The sequence below is a fragment of the Lissotriton vulgaris genome, chromosome 8, assembly GCF_964263255.1.
Source record: "Lissotriton vulgaris chromosome 8, aLisVul1.2, whole genome shotgun sequence".
In the NCBI taxonomy this organism is placed as follows: Eukaryota; Metazoa; Chordata; class Amphibia; order Caudata; family Salamandridae; genus Lissotriton; species Lissotriton vulgaris.
Genome location: NC_141696.1, coordinates 1,216,348,960 through 1,216,373,341, shown reverse-complemented (window position 1 = coordinate 1,216,373,341; position 24,382 = coordinate 1,216,348,960). Strand labels below are relative to the sequence as shown.

General features: G+C 40.6%; 1 protein-coding gene across 2 annotated transcripts in view; it reads right to left on the bottom strand.

Moving 5' to 3' along the window:
• Positions 1–24,382, bottom strand: part of DCLK1 (doublecortin like kinase 1) — a 1,249,627-nt gene that overhangs the window by 129,848 nt on the left and 1,095,397 nt on the right. For both annotated transcript variants that reach the window (XM_086935106.1, XM_086935105.1), the window contains exons 13-16: positions 15,706–15,783; positions 14,249–14,345; positions 9,285–9,365; positions 7,685–7,798 (exon numbers count right to left, since the gene is read on the bottom strand). In XM_086935106.1, the coding sequence (XP_086791232.1) occupies positions 7,685–7,798; positions 9,285–9,365; positions 14,249–14,345; positions 15,706–15,783 (370 nt within the window). The remainder of the gene's footprint in view (positions 1–7,684; positions 7,799–9,284; positions 9,366–14,248; positions 14,346–15,705; positions 15,784–24,382) is intronic.

The following is a 24,382-nucleotide window of genomic DNA, read 5'->3' as shown; positions in this document are numbered from 1 at the left end:
GGACGCTGAAGGTACCGGTCCCGATGCGAATGAGACAGTGGGCTCGATCAGACCATATTTGCAATGTTACAGTGTGTTTTTGGTTTTTGTTGTTTTCTTCTTGTTTTAGGAGGAATGTTGTGTCCCCGAGGGTCCGCCCCCGAGGTCCGGAGGGACGGACAAGTTGGTCATGTGACCGCCCTATAATAAAAAGAGGTCGAGCACGTGAGAGGGCGTTCAGAGACGTGCGCCGACCGACCAAGCAACTTTATTCCCCGTGTCTGGCTGAGTTTATTCTAGGACCACGTGCTAGGCCTAGTCAGGGTTAGAGATCCTTTGTTGAGCGTAGATCACCCGACACAACAACACCTACTGCATGATGCTGAGTGGCAAAAAATACGGAAATATCCACATGAAGTGTCACACAATGCTCAATTTAAGAATATTCATTCATTTACGGTTTAAAATAGAGCGTACCTGACACGTAAACGTGTTGGTAGAATTAATCCCGGTGAGGACGTGGGTGACCCCTGATGCAGTGGTTAATTTGTAAAAAAAACTGCCGGGGCTCTCGTTAGGAGGCAGTTTGCACCAGCCCATTTCTCCTGTTAGTGCCGCCTAAAACAGAAGCAACTGCTAACCATGAAAGGTGGGAGAGGATGTGGCATAATGGCCAGAGCTGTCGACTATGGAGATAGGGAACCATGTTCGAGCCTCAGTGTTGGTTCAAAATCCTGTGATTCTGGGCAAATCACTTAATCTCCCCGTAAATGAATGTGTCCTTGGCTAGTGCTCATTAAAAGCGCTCATGTTGATGGTTAAGTGCCGGTGAGCACCGGAAACTACTAGCTCAAATTAAGCACTGTCCTGATGCCGCAAATTTGATGCCAAACTGCCTCCATGATTAGGGTTTGCAGCTCTCTGTTGGCCTACTTGTCTAAGGTTGAGAAACTACTGTCCATACAACAGGTTGTCCACAGGTTAATTCTCTCGAATTCTTAGAGCTAGACCTTTTCCCCTGGCCAAAAAATGACAAGGCTTCTATCAAATTCATAGACCTGGCACTGCTCTTAGCAAAGAGAAGCATTTCTTTAAACTGGAAAAGTTCCACCTCTCCCTCATTAGAGACATGGAGTAGTCTTACTACTCTTGGGTTAAGTACGCTTCTCCACAGGGCGGAAAGAGCAGGTTTGCGGAATCATTTCTTAGCACAAGCCTGGGATCTGCTAGTGAAAGCGTTTGAAGCCCTTGTCAAAAATAATGATGGCCCTCCATAGACGCTCCTTGACAATTCCACATATACACCGTATTCATTTTATACTTCTGCTTCACATGATAGAGACTCTAGGGAGAAGATTAAGTAGGATTTTGCCTCAGGGTTGCATCACTTTTATGGTGCAGCACCAACGTAAAATCTATTTTGGTATTTACAAAGCGATGCAAAGCGTGACTTTGAGTGACTTTGTTAGATAAAAAAAAGTAATGCAAGACGGCGCTATGCGTTGCCTTGAATCTGGAGGCATTACATGGGTGGTGCACCCCTGCATTTTGACTCAAACCCAAATTTCCGATGGACAGTAAACATAGGTTTGCGCCTAAATGTTGCTCCTACCTGAGGATAAATATCTTTATTTCTCCTCATTATTTCCTCTTTGAATGTTTGCTACATTCTGCCTCTAAGAATAGTTTTTATGCAGGAAGGTGCCCGCACTGTACAAAAGCTGTCTGCATAAAGGTGCCTGAATTGACGATTGGCTGCCAGATTCATTTCTGCTCCCTCTACAGTAATGTCCCTTGCCACGCTGTGTTGCTTCAAAGTTTAGTAAATCTGACCCAGGTGCTTTATTGGTACGGACTCTGTAAATTCGATGCTGACCTTTTCTTTCTGTTGGATGAGGGGAAGGTTAGCAGGTGTTTAGGGTTTGTTTCTTTTAAATTGCAGAAACTGTATCAATTATGCTATAGCTTCTTTATAGCAGAAAGGTTGCGTACCTTTTGCATAATATTACTTACTGCTGCATAATTGTGCAACATGTGCAAAGCCACTTTTGATAATGTGCCAATAAATATACATTAAAAAAGAGAGTTCCTTTTTGCTAAATTGGTTGGGACCTTCATATTGTTCTGGTCCTGCAAGAATACTTTACACAACCAGGGGTAAGCTAAGAAATCCTCTTTGAAGCCTGCTTATTGCTTTTGGGTACATATTTACTTAGAGTTTTGGGAGTTCTCCACTCTATAGTCCAGTTTGTCACACGCATATTCTCTGGAAACTCTACAAATCTGAAATTCTTATGTTCCACACTGTCAGTGGGCCAGCATAGGTAATGTCTGGTGTCAGACCCTTGAGGGCAGAAAAATGCCCAAATCATTCCATGGATTGCCCCTGTGAATACCCTACTCTGTCCACAAATCATTCATTAGGTTTAGAGACATTACTTGCTCTCACTTGTCTTCCTTAATCTGAACAGTGTCCAACTAGGTGTGGTAGAACCAAGTTTAATTTACCCACATACTTAGTTATGTGCTGTCTCTGGTGTTTGCACCTTGAAATGCTCTTTGCAGACCAAGAGGAATCCAATGCAACAGATGTAGCCATTAAAGGTGTGAATGGAGTGGTCAAGTCCTGTTCCTATTCAGCATACAAGTACAAAGTACTAGTAGAGCTTAGTGGCACTGGCTAAGCTGTTGTGCAGTGGACATGTGTAAAAGAACTAATCTGAAGATAAAATCAATGTGTTATAATCCCCTGCACATCTGGTCTCAAGTTGCAGGATCAACATCTACTAAACAATTTCTAGTTCTGTTAAAATTGAAATAATCTGATGAATAATGTAACTTTGTGAGTCACCAGGTGTCACATTGAGCTTTTTTCAACCACCCAGCAAAGAGATCCATGGTTTGTGAAACTTGAAATATGAGGGTATGCCAAGGGATGCTTTCCAGTACTCATGGTGACCTTACATCCTGGCTTGGCCACTGATAGGCCTCTTGTACACGCCAAGCAAAGTGGTGAATGATAGAAGATTGTTTTCATTGACCCACAAGTTCCACACCATCCATGGCTGGTGCGTCCCTTGTTTTTTCGGCAGATCAGTAACTCCTTCATCCTTCTCAAAATAAACAGAAATACATTTTCTGCTAGCAAAACTCCTGGTGCCTACTATACTTCCATTGGAAAAATGACAAAGTACCTCTCATGGGAAAAAGGCTAACCCAGATAGTCTAGCCTGAGTCATACATATCTAAAAACATACACATGAATTCACAAAACCTTGTCTCTAATTCTTTGTTACCTACACTATTAAATACAGTGTGACAATGTCCTAACCTCTGGGACCCCGAATTAATCTCATACCAGGCCAACCACGCTTTCCTGCCTCTATCCCTGGTGACTTTTTCATCCTTAGTGGAATGAGAGCAGCAATGTGGGCAGGGTAATTCAGGATCATTGAGTCTACAATTAAAGTAACTTTGCTTCTCTCATATAGGACTAGATAACAATTTTCCATGACTTCTTCGTTTGAATGATGGCTAGGTTTCCTGTGAGTTTGTTGGAAGTTCAAGGAGCCAGAACCTAACTTTGGATAAAAAAGTGGACTTTCTGGTGCACAGATCTACACCAGGAGATAGCAGCTGTACTGCGGGAACCCAGAAATTCCAACTTACTAGCATTCCCCTGGGAACAGTAACACCATGAAAACACCACAATCAAGGCCTTTCTGCCCACTGGAGCTCTAGAGGACCAAGCTAACACAGTGGATCACCCACCAGTGGTTCAGCATCGGCCTCTTGCTCACTTGAGTTGCCCTGTTGTAATAACCTGTCCTGGCGGGAAGGACCTTCGTATGCACGACCCAATAGAGAAAACACCAGTGAGGGCGTTAAAGCACCAGACCTAACAAGAGTCTTCCTCTCCCTTACCACTCAGCTACCAACACCATCACGCGCACTTAAACTGAGCTAATGTTCATGCATGCTAATACATACACTTTATCTGTATGTTCATCAAATGGAAAATAATATTTGTTGTCTGTATGAAGAACTGTTAACTCCTTAGATTGTGGTCGAATGATTCTAGCAACTCTTATTTAGCTTTGGAGATACCTGTCCAATTTCTTGACTGCGTGAACGGGAGCTGCTGGCAATATGTGACTACGCTCACAACAGCGATTCAAAAGATGGGTCATTCAATCTAATTTAGAATATACTATTCATGATCAAAATATATCTATCATCACCATCTATTGTATCTCAAATATTTAGTAGTTTTAAACTGTTGCATCATTTATGGTTTGTTGTGATGCAAAAGAAACTGGGTTACATACAATTTACAATCTTGTGGTGTGCTACCTCCCACTTTCCTCTGCAAGCAAGGACCTGATTAAGAGGAGAGCGGCAAAGGAGAATGTGCCAAAAGTTGTAGATAGTCCATTCACACATCTGGCGGTATAAATGTCATACATAATGTACTCTATTGGTGGACATGCTGTCAGTGGAAAAGTCTTTTGCTTCGCCATCAACCCTGCGATGATTTCAAGCTGACTCAGTCAGACACAGGGGCTGCACATCTGCCAAATCATGATTCATTACCATGTGGGGCAAAAAAACTACATGATAAACTGAGATGGAAATTTGGTGGACTTTCATGAAAACCTAAGTATGGTGCCTGCAGAACAATGGGCGGGTGCGACATGTAAGCAAGTATGCGATGAGAACCATTGGTCTGGCTTTAATGTGATACCACATATAAACAAAAGCTGATACAAATGTAGAAATGCTGTTGGCATGTATTAGCACCGGGATTTCCAACTGGTAGCTCGGGAGCTAGTGGTAGCTCACAAGCATCCTAGATGTTGATCTTAGAAGTGAAGTCAAGCCTAGTACCTAATTTAGGGAGTCTGTGTATATTGTAGAATGCAGGACTGCTGATGTGAAGACTCTTAGAGTGACACACACTCAAACTAATGGCAGGGAATCATGATAACAATCAAGCACATACTGTGTCGCCATATGGGGTCTGCCACATGACCGTCTGTCTCAACGCTCAATCTCGCTAAGTCACAAGGAAATTGGCCCTGATATAGGTCCTCCTCTATCAATCACACCATGACTGTGAACAATCATCCTGGAAACAAGAGTACCAGCAGTAGCATGAGCAGTAACCAGTGCTAATACACTGAAGTGTGGAACTGCAGAAGTCAGAGTGAAAATGTGTTAGTTAGGCGCATAATTAGTCCAAAAGCTGAGGAGAGCAGGATATGGATCCAGAGCTGAGACAACTAAGAGACTCATATTCATTCATTTGTGTATGTATTTGCATGTGTGCACATTTATGTGGGGTGTCTGTGTGACATTGTGTCCCTCCTCAAGAAACAGTGTCTCTACTTGTATTTGTAGCCATTTTTGATAAAATTGCCCATTCACACACTGGGGTTGCTGGAAGCAACTGTCAAGACTTAGGGCATTATGACATTTGGCCCATATACTCCTATGGGAATGATGACAGTAGTTAATAAACCCATTAGAATTACAAGTTGTTGTTTTCTCAATGGGTATATGGCTGCTGAAAAGAATTTGAAAATCTGGAGGACAACGTGCAGAAATCAGTTTTAAAACACCGTTTTCCACATGTAATTCCCCAAAAATGTGGAATTCCCATTATTCCACACCACCAGAATTATTGGTACCTCTGGTAATGGTAATTCTGGTGTGGGGAAATAACAGGAATGTTTTCCAAGCAACTAGTAATCTGCCGCTTAGTGCACAACACCAAAATCACTTTTCATGCACACTGTTCTAGACCAGTCACCGACGTACACACGTTGGAAATTTGTATCTGGTGTAAGACAGAAAACGACATGTGTTTTTTCGTTTTTAACCCAAAATGTGTGAACAGATGAGAAAAAGAAGAAACATCTTCTTAAATGTCTTTGTTGGTGTATATAGTGCACAACCAGAAAAAGCCTTTTTGTACTGGTGCTTTTTGATGGCAACATGTTGGCTTTAGAATCAAAGTGATATGTAGAGGAAAGTGTCTGGATTGCTAATTAATCTGCATTACTCATACTTTCTGTGTCCTAGTTTCTTGTGATATAATTTTACTGTTGGAGTGTTTATATCGCTGTCCCTTCAACATAAGATTTCTGAGCATCACCTATCTGTTGGCCCTATGTGAGACAGTGATGTTCAACAAACCCTCAGTTTTTTCAACTGCACTAAGTATACTGGAACTTGCAAGCCCTTTCTAACAAAGTGAACCCGCAAGTCCCAACATGCTTAATAGTGTTAGAAGAAAAATCAGGACTGTGTGAGGGGCACCGTCGCTATAGGAGCTCAGGTAACAACTGTGATCCTTCCTCCTCCATTAGGGAGTTCCTAGTTCTGGTAACAGAGATATTTTTTGCATGTGGAGCTGGGCACATCAAGGTAAAACCCCTAATGAGGCAGTCTGGCACAACTCTAACTCATAAGATGGTTGTAGTCTTGAATGTTGAGAGGGAATATTGCAATAACTTAATATCACACCACACCGAGCTGCAGCCGATTGTGATGAGTGACTTTGAATCAAAAAAATCAGTCAATACACTCTCACTGTATAATACTTTGTTATCATATGTTTCTTTGGCGATGTCTGAAATTATACCTGTGGATATTTTAAAAAAGTTGAAATATATATATATATATATATGTATGTATATATATATATATATATATATATATATATATAGATACATATATATATATATATATATATATATATATATATATATATATATATATATATATATATATATATATATATCCAAACGGGTCCTCAGCAAGGCACTCGGAGCAACATACAGCCACGCTACCTCAAGAAAACAGCAGGACCAGGTATTCCGTGAGTTGCTGTTTTTTTATTCAGCAACAAACGACAGCATAACGTTTCGGCCTCTCACAGGCCTTGATCATATATATATATATATATATATATATATATATATATATATATATATATATATATATATATATATATATATATATATATTAGTTAAAACAAACAAAAGAGAGGAGAGGAGTTGGCCTAATGGCTAGAGCAGTCAACCTCGAATCTGGAGAACTGGGTTCAAGTCTCTGCAATGACGCTCAACATCCTGTAATCCTGTAATTCTGGGCAAATCACTTAATCTCCCCGTGCCTAACAAAAATGAATGTGTGTCCTCATGTAACGTAACTGGTGCTATGTAAGGCGCTCTGATACCTGATTCGGGTCAAGTTCGCACTATATAAAACTCTGCCAAAAAAAAAAATATATATATATATATATATATATATATAGAAAGGGAAGTGCATGTAGAGAAGTACAGCTTTACAATTCCTAACTCCACATCTCTGTACCTTGAGGACATATATATCATCCAGGTTCTTATATGTGGAGTTAGGTATAGAAAATCTGCACATACCTGTTGATATGTTGTCCTTGCTCTTTTGACTATGATATTAAGGTATCACAATATTCCCTACTTGGCATTCAAGGCTCACACCCATAAGAGTAATCAGCTGATTGAGCAGGAGAGGTCTCTATGAGGACAAACACTTTTTATGCAGTCATGCCTAGACTCTGCAGCAACAGAAGGCCCAAGATGCCAAGCCTCTTCCCCTCCTCTGACAGCCCTAACCCGGCTCTCTCCACACTGCATAACGGTATATTGCAGATGCTTACTGCTATCACAGAGACTCCGGCCGCAGTGCTGTTGGGTTTTGGCCCCGTGTTGAAGTGCTTCTTTATCTTTCCAGCCACCGACAGCTGATGCTCGTTTTCCGGAAGGCCGTCATCCTGCAAATGTAAAATGAGATAGCTTCTCAGACCCACACTCACAAAAATCAAGGCTAAACCTGGCATTCCTTACAATGGCTAGAATCTGCGTATAAAAACATCTACATTGCTTGAGAAGGACCTAAACCAATCAGGCATTCTAGTTCCAAATACACTGCATATTTCATTTGGAATAAACTGTGAGAGAAGCTGACTTGAGCAGAAGGTCACTGCCATGAATCGGAGCCTGAGTTGAATTACAGTCTGCTGTATTGCATCCCCAACTTTCTAGTTTTCCCCTACTTTCTTGTTTGGCATTGAAAGAACACCAGCTATCTATGCCTGATTTCCAAATCATATAGAGGTCACATGTGGCTTCTGATCATTAGCAGAGAAGACAGAACAGAAGCAAGATATGTTGTATAGCACCTCATGATGTGTTACTATGTTCTGCTTTAGTTTAATTGTATCTTTGTATTAAAGGTTTCTGCGCTACAGTGGCCACTTTGTGGTGGTGGTTCTACTGATTTTATGCCCACGTTGTCACAGAACTGGTCTGGTTTACTATCTGCTGAGCATTGTAGAGATAGCATAAAAGTCTAGTGTTGTAGGTCCATCACATTGACACATAGAAAACCTACATAGAAAATGAAAAATAATACTTTACAAAGCTTAAAATGCAGCAACATGTCATATCAGTCCACTAGATGGTACTGCAATAATATCTAGGGTATCTGCCTTGCTTGTATGAAGCCTTTAACAGTGCAATTCATACTTGATGGTCAAAATGGGTTGCAAGACTTCCCGACAAATTAACCAGCGGGATGCCCTCTGTAAGCTGGAGGCCTTACACATTCCATCACATATGATGACTTTATCTGTAACTATATTCTGCTTTCTCACCACCCTAGGAAAGTGTAGGTGGTGGTCGGGGGTGTAACACAGGCCCCCGCATCCCCCGCGGTGCGGGTGGGGCCCAAGCTCCAGGAGGGCCCCTCAGCACTGCCCTCTGTCCGGAGAGCTCCAGATTGAGCTCTGAGGGGGCCCATCTAAGTTCCGTGCAGGGAGGCCTCAGTTTTAGTTACGCCAGTGGTGGTGGTTTATTTTTATTAATGAGTGAGCACATGATGCATATTCTACAGGTGAGTAGGGGCTAACCTGTGTAGAATATGACAGCAGAAAATGGAAGGAATTTAACCGTGGTGTGATGAGAGTGACATTCAGCAAAATTTGGGTTTTCTCCTTATCTTGAATACACACATTATCCGATCATGCCTCTGAATGGTGGCTTTACTCCAGATATGTGTGATGATGTAATGCTTGTCGGAGTTTTTTTGAACCCCTACAGTCTCATGTGCATCATAACCACAACTCGTATGGAGCACATTTGCAGATCAGCCAGTTATTGTGACTAGTCATTAAGTGCTCATAGCCCAAGTTGTGCTCTGAAGCCAGACCATTAAAACAGCGGAAACATTAATCACCATATGACCAATGAGCTACTTACGATAACCCAGGGGTGTTCAAGTACTTGCAAGGCCGAGAATCGCTGGTTGACATCTACCTGAAGCATCATTGTGATCAGTTCCTGTAAATGAGCAGGAGAATCCAAGTTAAGACACTGTCATAAGGAGGGCAAGCTCTCTGCTTTCTTAAACAATGCACTCCTCCAGATGGCATGAATCATTTTTATGCAAACCATCTTTAGTACCTGGTATATCACTGCAGAATATTAATTATCACAATATTTATGTGATCATTCTGCGGGTGCATATGTCAAGTTTACTAATTCGTAAGAACATAAACATGTTACATAAGGTTAAAACATGAAAAGTATAGAAAAACGTCAGGCAAACAGGCAAAGAAATCAGAAAAAAAGATTTTGGTAGTAATAGAAAATTCTCCAATTTCAGGAGAAAACTTTGATGGGAATCCGTCACAATAAACAAATAAAGGTGTAGAAAATTCCACCAGTGGCTTTACACATCCGGTAGAAATCTGAGGATATTTTATTGGTACCCATTTCTAAATCAGTGCTGTAAAGAAAGCATTTGAATATATTCTACCAACTTTTTTCACAGAATTATTGCATAATATATTGCACACAATATATTGCAGTGTCGATCCTTGCGTGCCTTTTTAAATTGAAAATTGAAATTTGGCTCAGTTAGTCAATGAACACATCTATTACCCGTTTGTGCAAAAAATATGTATGCAACAGTATCTAAAGACACAAAATTACCCTGTCAAAATACTGTGCCCAGAATATTGACTTTCACAATATCCTGAGGTAAATACATATAGGTAAGTACAAATTTTCTAGTTTTATCTTCACATCTACATACCTTGAAGATATAAATGTATTCAAGGTACATAGGGTGGAATAAAGGATATACAATTATACTTACTAATATATACTTAATGTTACGTTATTTTGGAAGTTGATACTCTGGATACAATATTTTTGGCAAGACGATATTTAAAATGTCTATATTTTGGTAGAACATTAGTGAATACGTTAATTCAATTGAGTACTCAACCTTAAATATCATAACATTCATGTTTGCTTTTGATCAAACAGTTTACTAAGTTCTGTAAGTCTTCTAATCTTGCCTCATTAATTTCTGTTATAGGCACATTGACAGACAAAAAGCATAGTCCGGATAATTTAATTGTAGTAGGAGATTTTAATATCCATTTATGTGAGAGCCCTCTTGATTCAACTTACAATATGTTTAAATGCACTGTGGTAGGATGTTATGTCGGACCATACCAGGGAGGGCTCAGAACGTAATGCAATCTTAAACAGCTATAACCTTGTCTTTTCCTTGGACAAATTGGCAAATTCTGCAAATACATACATTAGACCAACTTTTACGGGTAGGGATTGTGTCTCCATAATTGAATATATTTTTGCATCTGCACCCCTTTTCATGATGATTTCTAATTTTGGTATACTCCCTAGCCTGTTTAGTGACCTTAATCCCCTCTCTCTCTCTCATTAAGTGGGGCTGAGTTCTCTAATTAGAAGTCTGCCAGGGTTACAGGGAGTGTATTCTCCAATAAATCAAGGTAGGCGACTAAGGTGATCACATGTGGAGTCTATGCATTTTAAACATTCCCTTTTCTATGGTTGTATGCAAGAGCTTTTTATATGTCTGGATTTGTACTCTACTAATGGGGCAATCCTTACCGCTCTTGCGGGTCTTTCTCATAAGGTGACAGTTTTACTTAACATATCTGCTGTTAATACCGATTCATTTGATCCAAAATGTTTCTACCATAATTGCTCCAAGGCATTGCGAAGTTTGAAGGAAGCTTTAAAATATGTATCTAGAGACAAGGAGTGCATTATAGCATGTCAGAGGTCTTTCAAATTTGAACTAAAAAAGCGTCAAACCATCATTAGAGATATAGCTTGGGATGACTAAGTGCAAGCAAGTGTAAGTAAAGAAAGCACCCTGTTTTGGAGTGTAATTAATAAGCCTGGTTTTACACACAGAAATGTCTGGCTCTATGCCACCAAATTACAGCTATCCAGTGCATTGCTCATTTTGAAGGGGTTTATAATTGCATGCCTATTCTAGCAAATAATGAACTGGGTTCGTCTGCAGTAGCGAGGTCTAATCTCGTACTTACATTAGATGAAGCCAATAAGGGAGTCTTAGCTTTGTTAAGAAATAAGGACCCAGGGCTTGATGGAATACACCTGACTTGTTCATTGGTGATATTGAGATTTGGGGACCAACACTGACATTGGTTTTAATTGCAGCAGTTAGGGACGACCCTCCATCCTCTAAGACTCCCTCAGTAACAGTCCCTGTATTTAAGAAAGGTGACCAAGACAATCTACAATGCTATAGACCAATATCTTTTATTGCCTCTTTTTTAATGTTTTGAGGTGGGTGCTATTGGATAGGTTATCGAGACAAATTATGGAGTAGGATTTCTCTATAGGGGTGGAACTGGACATTGTTCATTTCTTGAGAGATTTACACACACACATACTACAGAATCTGTAGTTACACTAAGGACTAAGGATGTACCCATTTTATTTAGAACTAGTAAGGGGGTTTGACAAGGGTTTATACTTGACCATTTTTTGTTCGCTCTCTACATAAAAGAGCTAGAGCAAGTTCTATTTACTGCTAAGGCTGACTGCCCTAAGACAGGTGTGTGCTCACTTCTGTTTTTGCTATTTGCAGGCGATGCAGTCCTGATGGCCAAGACATCAGTTGGTCTACAGTTACCGTTGAACAAATTTGTAGGTTTTATGGATATCCTGGATCTTTCTGTCAATTTTAGTGAATCTTTTGTTATGGTGGTGGGCCCTCGTTCAACCAGAATAAAAACATTTAGGATGTGTAATTACAATCTGTATATAATTAAGGTTTTCCCAATTTTTTTGCCAGCATGAACTGGAAATCCCTGACTGCTACCAAGAAAGAGGAGTTTATTAAGGGGAATGCAGTCATATCTAGTTTTGCCCATAGACTACGGAGTAGACCCCCCCAAGCTTTAACAAAGATTTACAAGGCAAAGTTTATGTCTAAGGTCACATACAGCAGTGATTTCTGGGGATACATGAGGACCAAACCTTTGCAGACCGTTGAAAACATGTTTTTAATGTGGTTGCTGAGTGTACCTCATAGTACCCTATCAATTTGCATGCATGAAGGACTAAGGGTATAGTACCTTAGTGACAGGATTGCCCTGAGGCCTCTGCTATGTTGGATTAAGGTCTGGAGGAGGACTGAATCTCACTTGAACAGGGTGATTCTTAAGAACTGTTTATTACTTGTCCATGCATCTAAGATTCCTTCAATTGCCTATATCAAGGAAACATTTAAACGTTTGGGGAGGGAGAAATTATTTCTCAGTCTGCAGACCATGGTTATCAGAGAGTTGAAATGGGGGAGGGAAAAATGTAGTAATACATTATTTGTGTTTAAAATTATTTGTATTATCTTAAATACAGTTGTGTGATGTGCATTGTGTCCCACGTGAACAACGGAAGACATAATAACAATAATGTTCATTACATTTATAAAGACAGCACACAAAATAAAGTTACATGTTTCCAAAACTATAACAAACTACTATCGGGTAGCTGGTTTGTTTGTATGTGAGGTGTTTAAACAGAGAGAGACCCTTTGTCAGCAAACAAGGGAGTAGAGTACTATCAGTACAAAAAACTAATTATCCCTTGATTCACTCAATCAACAAGAACGCCTATCAATAGTGGAATTCTTAACTCATATAAAACACATAGATAAACTAAAAAAGATCTCACTCAAAGTCCCTGAGACACTCAAACAATGATACTACTATAACATGCAGTGCAAACAAATCAATTTATTTCTTTAGTACTTGTAAATATTATTAAATCACAAATATTATTAAAAAAACACCTATAATAAAACACAATGCATCATTTCAGCATAATTAAAAACAATACAATTCATCAGATCAGGACATAACATAACATCTTATGACACTTTTGTTTGTATGTGAGGCATACAAACAAACCAGCTAGCTGATTCCTTTGATTGATACAAGGGCTTGGCTTCATTTGATAATTTTTCTATGTGGTCATTAGTTATAGTTATAGGTATTTAAGATAATACGAATAATATACAACACAGTTAACAATGATTATACATTGTTTTGCTATTGCCTCCTTGAACAGTACAATTGTAATCTGCCAGTAAGCTTGCTTTTGCACTGTTTATCCATACACATTTGTAATAAGTACCACCGTTCTTCTGTAATACACATAGTAATTTACAAAGGAGCAGACTAATCAGTAGCAAGACACGGATTCAGAAGTATTCTTAGCAATGCTACAACAAAATAACATGATCCTACAATAGTAGACACTTCAAACTGAGGATGTTGTTGTTTATTTTGGATACTAAGGGAACTAGCATTGGTTGTGCAATGTCTGCTTTGTAAGATCTTCTTTGTCCGTTATGTTGTTTGTTCTTTAATGTTATTTTAGCCCCCTGTTCTCGGAATGCAAATGACATTAATAATAGGCACTAAATTACATTAGGAAAAAAGGCATTAACTGGGGAGGTTTCATTGAGAGGAGGTCACTATTACTACAAGTCACATTATGAATATACACTAGAAACCTTCACTCAGTTAAATGCTATCATAGGTTACTCCAGTAACATCTATACTTTGTCAATCGCACATTCCCACTCAAGAGAAAGATGGATGGGGACTTGTATTCGCTTGTAATGTTGAAGCATAATTCTACCCTAACTGTGATCTAGTTAATGCAATTATGGTGGTCTGGTCGTCCTCAAAATACTGCTGGATCAATCAGGAGTATCTGTTTAATTGAAGAAGAAGGAAGACTCTATAAGTTCTGTTACATTTCCAAATTCATCTGCATTTCGCTCACTCATCTTCGAAAATATAGGAGAAACAAGTCGTCTATTGAATTTTTATTCTAGGCAATACCTTTGCGGTGTCAGAAACATTATCCCAGTAAGGCGACGGGAAATCCATCTGGCCCATCAGAATCTGATCAAAAAGCACCTCTTGGTCATCTCCACTTCTGCAAAAACAAATTCACAAAACATGAATCAATGGAAGGCACCAATCAATCCGTCTATCCAGTCCAACCCATATTCAGCAAAACTAACTCATAACTTAGACGTTTTCTAATGAAAGTGCAATGACTGTAATGTACCTTCTGATGCCGTCTTTAGCATGTTTGTCTTCAGCAACAGGCTGTGTCTACCAACTTTATGTCATAATTTAATGCAGGAAAATAGTCGTACAAAAATATAGCCAGATTATCAGCTACCACAATATTGTGAAGTATATGTATTCAAGTATAGAGTTACTATTCTTAATTCCACACCATGATTGAGTCAAATGCCCTGTTCTACCTCAACAATGGCAATAAATATAATATTATATTTTATGCTTCTGCTAATCTGGATTATAACAATAATTTTTTTATGTGTAGGGTTTTAGTCGAAACCAGGCTGGAACAGGTACAATTTCTGTTGTATTGTAAAATCACAAGGAAGGCAGTTGTTTCCCTGTATAAAGTGTTGTTTTCCTGTATAAAGTGTTGTTTCCCTGTATAAAGTAATTGATACAAGCAATCTGTATCCCAATAAAAATGTTTTTTCTCAAGTCAATGTTTCTGAACTCTGTGAACGTTTTTATTAGAATAGTAGCTCGAAATAATGTGTGTTATTGGGACTCGGAGACTTCGTACTCCGTCCTGACAAAAAGTAAAAAAGAAAGGTGCAAGGTATAATTACTTTAGGGTATGAGGTATGGTTACTTAAGATAACTGTGATGATGAAAATCAGTGGTTTTGTTTGTTTATTATGGTATGTTTCAACTGCCATTTTCACCTGCCTATAACTGTCACTTTAACTTTTGTTCTTTTCAATGATATATGTGTATATCGGTATATATATATATATGTGTGTGTATGTGAGTGTCATGATACATATATGTGGAGTTAAAAACAGTAAATCCATACTCAGCTATGTTTACTTACCTTTGCAATATTATGGTTGTCTATGTAAAGGCTGCAATATTGTTTTTGTAGGACAATATTTAAATCACAATATTTTGGTTGAATACTGTTTCAACCCTTCTTGTGTCATGCTCTTTCCGTTAACATTGCCAGCCACTATATCGAGTCTGCGCATCACAGACAGTAGAGATCCTTTTTGGGCTACGGGCTCCTTGTAGTTGAAGACATGCGGCACAGTGACACAAAGGCAGCATCAGTGCGGAATATTGAAAAGGCCAATCAAATAGCAGAGTTAAGGAGAATGTTATACTTTCATAGAGTAACATTACCAAAGCACAACAGCAAATGACAACTGAAAGAGAAACAAGACAATCAAGATACACATCGCCCTGTAAGAGGTTAACATTCTACATACCCACGAAATGGAGGAAAACCACAGAGCAGGATGTATGTGATAACACCAGCTGCCCAGATGTCCACTTTCAGGCCATACCTGTAAATAAACCACAAACTGTCGGTTAAAGCTGGTACATTGGGAGGTTTTTAAGTGCTAGAACATGGCATAAACACTATAGAGAAAGTTATATTATATTTTATGGTATGTTAACAGTGTTTTTATATCAAGCTAATCACTCTTGAGGGTATCCAGGTGCTTGATTGGAGGGGTGTTAAGTCAGCCCTCTAAGGTTTACTCTAAAAAGACCGGTCTTTAGCTTCTTGTGAAAGTCATGAAGAGAGGAGGAGGCTCTGATCTGTTGCAGGCATGGTCAGCCTGGCCATAGCATGCACCAGGCATTTCCCCGGTAAGCTACCATGATGGGGGCCGGTTTTGGACCCCTGGGGCTGTGTTTTTTAACCTGGGGCAGGTTTTGCAGCATAGCTGCAAAATGATCCCCCTTGTAACAAACGCGTCCGACACCGGCACTGGCTAACAGCTCGGATGCCCCCCACCCCGGAGGCTTGCCGAGCTGTTCTGCCAGGGCCGGTTTCGGTTCACAGTCTGGCCGTGGTTGCAGGAGGTCCATCCAGTTTTTCTATGAGTGTGTCTCCCTGTTCTACGCGTGGACGGTGTGTTAATGGCAGAGCGGATGTGTCTGAGAGGTTGATAGAAGTAAATGCTGCTGATCAGGCAAGCGAGGCCGGTGTTGTGGAGTGCTTTGTAGATGTGGGTGAGGAGTTGGAACTGTTCACACTTTTCTATCGGGAGCCAGTGGAGTTCATTAACACCATGCGTGCGGGCTCATTTTGCTGCTGTGCGCTGACTTTTTTAAAAACCCATTGTTCATGAAGAGCTCAGCTCGTCATGAGTGTATGGAGGTGTACACCATGACGTCCTGAGCGTCCAAGGGGTTAAGGTGTGGTGTGATGTGGGCTCAATGTGGGAGTAAAGGACTAATCTGGCTTCTGTGTTTTGGAGGTCTGAGGTTTTTTGGGAGCTGGGTAGAAGGTGTTGCCATAGTCTAGTCTGCTAGTGGTGAGGTATGAGGTGATCATTTTTCTGGTGTTCTCTGGTTGTAACTTGAAGATTGTCTTCAGCATACTTAGGATATTGAAGCAGGATGTGTTCATTGCATTGACGTTGGCTGCCATGTCCAGTTTGTTGTCTATAATGATTCTGAGATGTCTTGTGAGAAAGGCGTGGGGGTGGGTCCAAGGTTGCTTGGGACACAAGGTGAAGTACCGTGGCAAGGGCTCTTTCCTGAAGACCACCATTTTAGTCTTGTCCAAGTTCAGTTTGAGGCAATTGGATTTCATCCAGGTGGCTAATACGGTCACGCATGTGGTGAACGTGTTCCTGGCGTTAGGTGTTTTGTCGGAGAGGAACAGTATCAGTTGTGTGTCATTGGCATAAGTGAGGATGTTTAAGTTGTGGCCTCGTATGACATTGTCCTGAGAAGTCATGTAGATGTTGAAGAGCATCGAGCTGAGCAAGGAGCCCTGGGGGACTCCGCAAATTAGATATCTTGCTTCAGAGTAGTAGAGAGACACGCTGACAGTTTGGGTTCTTCCAGTGAGGAAGGAGCAGATCCATTTGAGGGCATGTCCCTGGAAACCTGCTACATGGAGTGGTCAGACGAGGATGGGAGAGGTGTTGAAAGCTGCTGATAGTTCTAGAAGTTTTCCTCCCTTGTCGAGGATCATCCCAATGTCATCCGTTGCTGCTAGGAGGGTGGTTTCCGTGATGTGGTTGGGTCTAAATCCTGATTGTGGGGTGTTGGGCAGATGGTGTTTGGTGAGGTAGTTGGAGAAGTGCTTGTTGATTGCTTTTTCTAAGACTTTAGCTGGGTAGGAAAAGAGAGATATTGGTCAGCAATTGATGAGCTTGATCAGGTCGGCCTGAGGGTTCCTTTAGGAGGATGCTGATGGCTCTTTTCCGGAAAGATAGCTGTACTGATGGAAGTGTTCAGCAATGAGGTGAGACCAGGGTTTCTGGTGCTGGGCGTGGTCGAGGCACAGACAGGCACATATGGGCTAGCCATTAGTGTGCCAGCAACGCTCATAATGCACATGTCAGCTGTATGTCTGTGATGCAGTCGCCATTAGGTAGGTCCGGGAAAAGAGCATAGCACACTAGGAGGGCGGGGCTGAGGAGGAGCATGATGGCAGGAAAGGAGAAGGCTGCGAGAACAGGTAAAGAGCGTGTGGAGGAGGAAGGGGTACAAAGTGGGATAGAAAGGGGCGTAGAAAGAGATCGAAAGCTGGCAAAGAGTGAGTTAAAAGCACAAAAAGTAGCAGAAAGAGCAAGGGAATAGGCAAAAAGAGCAAGAAAAAAGGCACAAAGAGTGAGTGAAAGCTACACAAAGTCGTAAAAAGTGTGAGAGAAAAGGCAAAAAGAGTGAGAGAAGTAGTATAAAAGTGATAGAGGGGGAGATAGAAGATAGAGAGAGCTCAAAGTGAGGGAGAGAGAGAGAGAGAGCACACAAGAGCGAAAGAGGTACAGGGAGTGCCTTGAAGCGCTGGAGTCAGGTCTGCAAGATCAGAGGACAGGTCGCAGGTAAGGCTGGGGGTGTTGGGCCGGTGCAACTGCTAATGAAATGCACAATGTAATATGAGATCACTACTACATTACACAGCATGAGCAAAATAAACCATATGAAACGGAATGTGACCATTCAGTTACATGGTTTTTGAATTATACCATATCAAGATATAACTCTGGTTCAATACACAATCAGATGATGGACCAGACATCAACCCCTATAGCAACATTAAATATTATTCAACTTGTTCACAATATACTTTTTTCTCCAAGGAAATATGGGAAATGATATGCAGGACTCATCACAAAAGCTAGAGTAAGGGGGTGGGTTAGTGACAGATTTGACAAATTGCACTTTCCCACACACAATATTTTAGGGAGGCTGTATATGAAGTTATATTACATTTAATAATCTGGAAATTATGCAGGTTTTGAAAGCCAAAAACAATCTGTAAATGGAAACCAAGCACACAAAATAGACTCGTTCTTCCCCCGGCCTACATCGATTTCTACCAAGGATATATTTGGGTCACAAAAGATGTATGCCTGGCCAGTGAACTTTGTTATGTACGATTTGTTATAACCTCCAACCCTCCACAATTTGTCTTTTTGGGATGCCAAAAGCCTGAAAAATTGCCACAGGACCTCACTAAAATGTATTATTTGCAAATGATTGTCCTTTGTGAAAATTACTCATGCAGCATGTGTGATATTTGTGAGATGTGCAGATGAAAGGTTTTTATTTCACCCTCATTTTCTTTACTAAAGTTTTAGTATGTAAATGGGTAGTAATTATGTGTTACATTAAAACACACTAAAGGTGAATCAATAGTACAACTAGCTGGGAATGTCTAAGGTTTATAGACGCAAAATGTTCCAATGCCTTTGCACTTTATTTAAAAAAATATACAGCCTATAACGATTCACAACCAATTACTTGGATCGTACAGCAACATCATTGTGTCAGGTCTCAGGATCAGCCTCCATCAGGCACTATTAAAATCCATAAGTGGTTGTGTTTTCACTTTCGTTGATGTAAAACACCAGATGAAACTACTGAAAGATAGGTGGTATAAATGGCTCTGTGCAAAACGATATGGGCCATAATGAAACCAAGTAAAGGGCCCAATTAAAGGGTTCTATGTGGGAGCTGCAGCAGAGCAAGTGTGGACCCATGATTGTCGAGTCACCAAAATGCCTGAGTTAGCAGAAGTGACATCACATGCCCTTTGACCTCTGATTACATCACAGGAAGTAACATACCCTCACTGCTGGCAGCATGAAAGGAAGGGATGTCACATGACCTTTGCTCCTCATGACCTCACAGGAAGTGACATCACCACAATAAAAAAGTACAATAAGTAAAAAATCAAACAATATGTTCAGGAATAATAAAATAAAAAAATATGTTTTTAGACGATGTGCAAGTGCATTCTACTTATTAAATGTATACCAACAGGGCTGCTACCATGTTAGGGATGTAGCCAGCACGGATGTATGTCACTACCACGCGCGCGGTACAACGAAGTACCATTACAACGCGGTTGTAACAACGCAAGTCGTTACAACGACTTTCGTTGGGGGGGCGCAAATTTAAAGAATATAATTTACTATTCCAACACCAGTCCCCGTGGATAGTAGGGAAGGTGTTGGGATAGTAAATTAAATTATTTATTATCATCGAGCGCCACCCAGCGCATTTCGTTGTAACAACTTTCGTTGTTATAACTGCGTGGTAATGGTACTTCGTTGTACCGCGCGCGTTGTAAACGCTGTATACCAGCCAGCACACACTCAGGGTCAGCCATCATTTGCCAAAGACCCATGCTATGCTGTCCAATTAGAGCCACCGCTGTCCAGTTACTGCCACACATGAATGCAATGCTCATTTTCATACGTGTAACACCTTTGGAGATAAAGTGTCACTCAACGTCAAAGGTAAGATGTTGTAACATCACATACAGGTACAGTAGAAACATGAAAATGTCACACAATCACAGTGTACACTTGGCAGTTATAGCAACATAAACACACAGAGGTGTAAATCCACCCTGCCAAATGCCATACATCTTGGGTTCATCTAATATGCCCACATCATCACAAGGACTGAAAAGTATTATGCAGTTCCAGCTGTGTAAACAAAGCTGAGTTTCTTACATGTACTTGTCTCTTCCTGCCTAGCGGCAGTGCCACGCTTCATTACAGAATAATGATACATCATGGCTGCTTGGACTCAAACCTCACATCATGTCCTAGTTATGACATGATTCTGTGCATTTAGTCTGATGCTTAACTCTAATTGGACAGTAACTGTGCAGTCTTAGCTCCTCCTTGTGGCAATGAATAAGTGATAGTTGTTTCAAAATGGCCATCCCCATTGAGTGCTGTGTTTTTTAGCAACCACCAAGGGATGAGAAGTCAGAGGAAATAACTATGGCAAAGTTGATCATTTGCCTTTTTATCAAATGGGTGTGTAGTTCCTAACTGGACATGTGGGGAAAGGGTCTTTCTTCGTGATGCCCTCACACACCCCGAAGGATGTCATGCTTCATCATTGCAGTTTAGGGTTAATGTAATGAGATTTAAACGCTCACCACTTTGATATGAGAAATTTCTGTTCCTCATACTGTTTCCGCGAACCAACGCATCATAGCACATAGTTTAGTTGCAATGTATATTTAACCACTATGGGCACAAGTTAGCTGACGTTTTACCATTCCAAGATGGATGATGTTTTCCAGTCCTATTACTCTGTCCATGGCTCTTAGGTGGGATGGATGATGTTTTCTAGTCCTATTACTCTGTCCATGGCTCCAAGGTGGGAGGTCACGAGTATACAACTCTAGCAGTCCAGTTTCACTGTCGACCAAACAAATGTGGGTATATAACACCGCAACATGCTGTCAGAAGTTTAGTTCGTGGTAGAGTTTGGAAGCACAACGGCGTCATTTTGAACAGTTAGAGGTGAGTCTATGTCTGGTTGAGCTAGTATAGGCATAGAGCGCGTGTAATCTTAGAATTTTACTAGTAGACTTGCTTTCTTTGCAGATAGTAACTAAGAAGCCCAGATTCTTAATGGAGAGGATAACGCAACTTTGGTGAGCTTATATACATAAAGGGGGTTACAGCACTCGATACAGTGCCAGTGTTTAAGTTTGACAGATTTAGTGTGCAAAGAGGGAAGAGCAGTTCCATTGGTCACCGAGATATGTGGAGATCAGATTCTCTTAGTAGCACAAGAAGGTGGCTCAGTTTATTTTGGGCAGTGGCTAGTGTTAATGCATGCAATTAAGATGTGTTATTGTATTGGTTAAGTTCAAACAGTATTCAAGAACGCTGTTGTTGATACGTGTGGTGTAGTAATTTTCCAGTCCTTTACTGAGTCATGAATTTTTGAGAATATCAATTTTGCTGGCAAGACAGGAATTTTCTAATATACCCTTGCTTTTTTGCATCTTAGATAGTGAAATATCAAGAAGCATTCCTCGCAGGTGCCGGTACGTGCTCGAGCACAGATGGCTTCGGTGCTCACGCACGAGTGATTATTGTCTTTCCACTTAGACTTATTTCTTTCAGTCACAGCTACTTAGTATCAAGTAAGTGAACACTTAGAGGAATAGATTCCCCATCAGGCTTCTGAACAAATTGATGTCTAGGTTGTGATACATATATATCTTGTCGTTTTCGTTCTCAGCTGAGAGATTGAGATTTATCAACTTTACATGTTGGAGCACTTGAATTCTGATAAATGACATTGAGGAGTTGAGATGTGAGTACCTTCGTTACTATTTTTGCCCCTACAACATACGCAGTATGGTGGCACACTTACCATCAATATCGAGTTTATCCCTTGTTGCGCCCTGAATTTTGTAAATTAACACTGTAACGCAAGACACATTGATAGCGGTAGAGAAGTTTTCTCCAGTTTAGTTTTTACCTCTTTTCTCTTTCTATTTTTTGACCTGGATCAATTGTCCGATGTTTATATCACTCATGTAAATCAACTGTTCAAATTAGATGCCAGAACACATATATCTAGTTTCAGTGTTTTTCATGAACTGCCTTCGCAAATTATTTAATGTGATGTTAGTTGAAGTTCTTTGTAAACAAATGAAATGTTAACACGGAATATTGATACGTTGTCTCATTCTTACAGTGCCCCTGAAGAAGGGAACCCCCCGAAATGCATTGGGCCTATTTCTCAACTATGTCTTCACCTTCATCAAAAAGTTTTTCAACATCAGAGTTATTACAACAAATTTATAATGTGATGACATTTACTTGTTAATTTTCAGATTGTGTATTGATTTCAAAATGAATATGTTGAAATGAACAAGATTTACAAGCAAAAGATTATATAAAGCTACGTTTTGAAAAAGAATTTCTTTCTTTGAATTTTCTCTTCAAGTGATAACATTGAAATATTATAGGTTATCAATTGTTCACATTGGTTATACTTTAAACATATAGGAGTGCGATTGGTAAACTAGTGGAATTTTCCACCAGAGGTTGATTGATGCTTCATCCTTGGGCCATGCTCCTCTTCGGGCCGGCGCTGCCATGCACGACGGGCTCCCGTAAACGGGGCTCTTTGTCGGAGATCTTTTGAAGAAGCCGGTAGGTGCGTGCGTGTGTGAGAGCTGGGTAGTGCACGGTAAGTGAAGTAAAATAGGTCAGGAGCAGTCCTACCCAGGTCTGGTTTTAATGTTTAGGTAGCTCGAAGCTAATTAAAAGGTGTGGGTGCCCTAAGCGGATGTGATGTTCCTAAAGGGCTGCCTAAGTGTAGTAGGTCAACATGTTTCGTGCCCCATTTGCCACTAACGGGTTAAGTGGCACTTCATCAGAACCGAAGAAAAACTAAAATGTGATTGGTGCACTACTGTCTGGGTCTAATATTTTTGACTAGTTGCCAGACACGGAAGGGGGTACTCAAGTAGGCTTGTACTGGGGTATTGTAGACCTGGTGAGAAGGGGAGAAAAAGGGAGGATAACCACGTAGACATTAAAAATAAGTGCTTGTGTCATCTCGCTCAATCAACAATAATAAAAACAGCTTGAATTAAACTGTAATGAGACATTCACATGCATATGCGACTTTGTCGTTTTATGCTCACTTATTGAAGATCATTTTGCTTCAGTGTATGAAGAGCTACAGGGATTAATTAGAGTGCTCTTGAAATATCAAATGCAGGGATAAGGAGGACATTTGAGTTATGCATCAAACTTAGTGCCAGTGCCGGTTCGAGCATGGTTGTGGCAGAATGCCATTAATAATTGATCCAGTAATGGTAACTAGCGTAACCTGATGTTATGAGCAGGATCGTTCTCGCAAGTATTTCTGTGGTCATGCAGGGGGTTCGTGCTCGCGAAGGAAAATGTGCCTGTGCTGGTATAGATTGTATGTGAGGTATACCTGTGCAACAAAATTAGGATAGTGGCGTGACTTTATCCAGGGGTTAAAAACATACATATCAGCTGGAGGACATACATACTACATCCGAACAGTTGCTAGATGTAAAAAAATGCTGTTATGCAGAGGTCACGCTCAAATTAATGTGCGCCGCTTACAAAGGTGCTGGTAATGGCGTGACTATGCCAAGTGTCACTTTGGGCTATTGCTGACAATTGCTATATGCACAGGTTGTGACTATACCCAATAGCTGACAATTGCTACTTGCACGTACTGTGTAGTAGTTGGTAGTGGAATTCAGGAGTCATTTTTGTATACAGTGCCTGCAATGGAAAAAGCATATATCAAACACTCACCCCTAGTACTGAAGCCTAAGGCTGACGGGGGAGGCAGAGCACGTCGTTGCTCTAGAGCTGTGGAAAGAGTAGGCATTGATCATGAACGGGCGAGAGGTTTTTTGCTTACTGGAATTCCCAGATGTCTATAGGATACTCACATCGAGTGGCAGATGACTAGCGCTCATCCTTCCCATAGCTCCGGGCCCCGTGCTGGTTGCTTCCGGGATCTGGCTTTTTATTAGAAGTCTGTGGCGTGCATAGGCTGGTGAGTTAACCGGAGCGGCCATCTTGGGTATGACTTTGTCAAGTTAGCTTTACTTAACCAGGCGTGGCGAACACTATGTGGGCAATCTATGAATAGTGT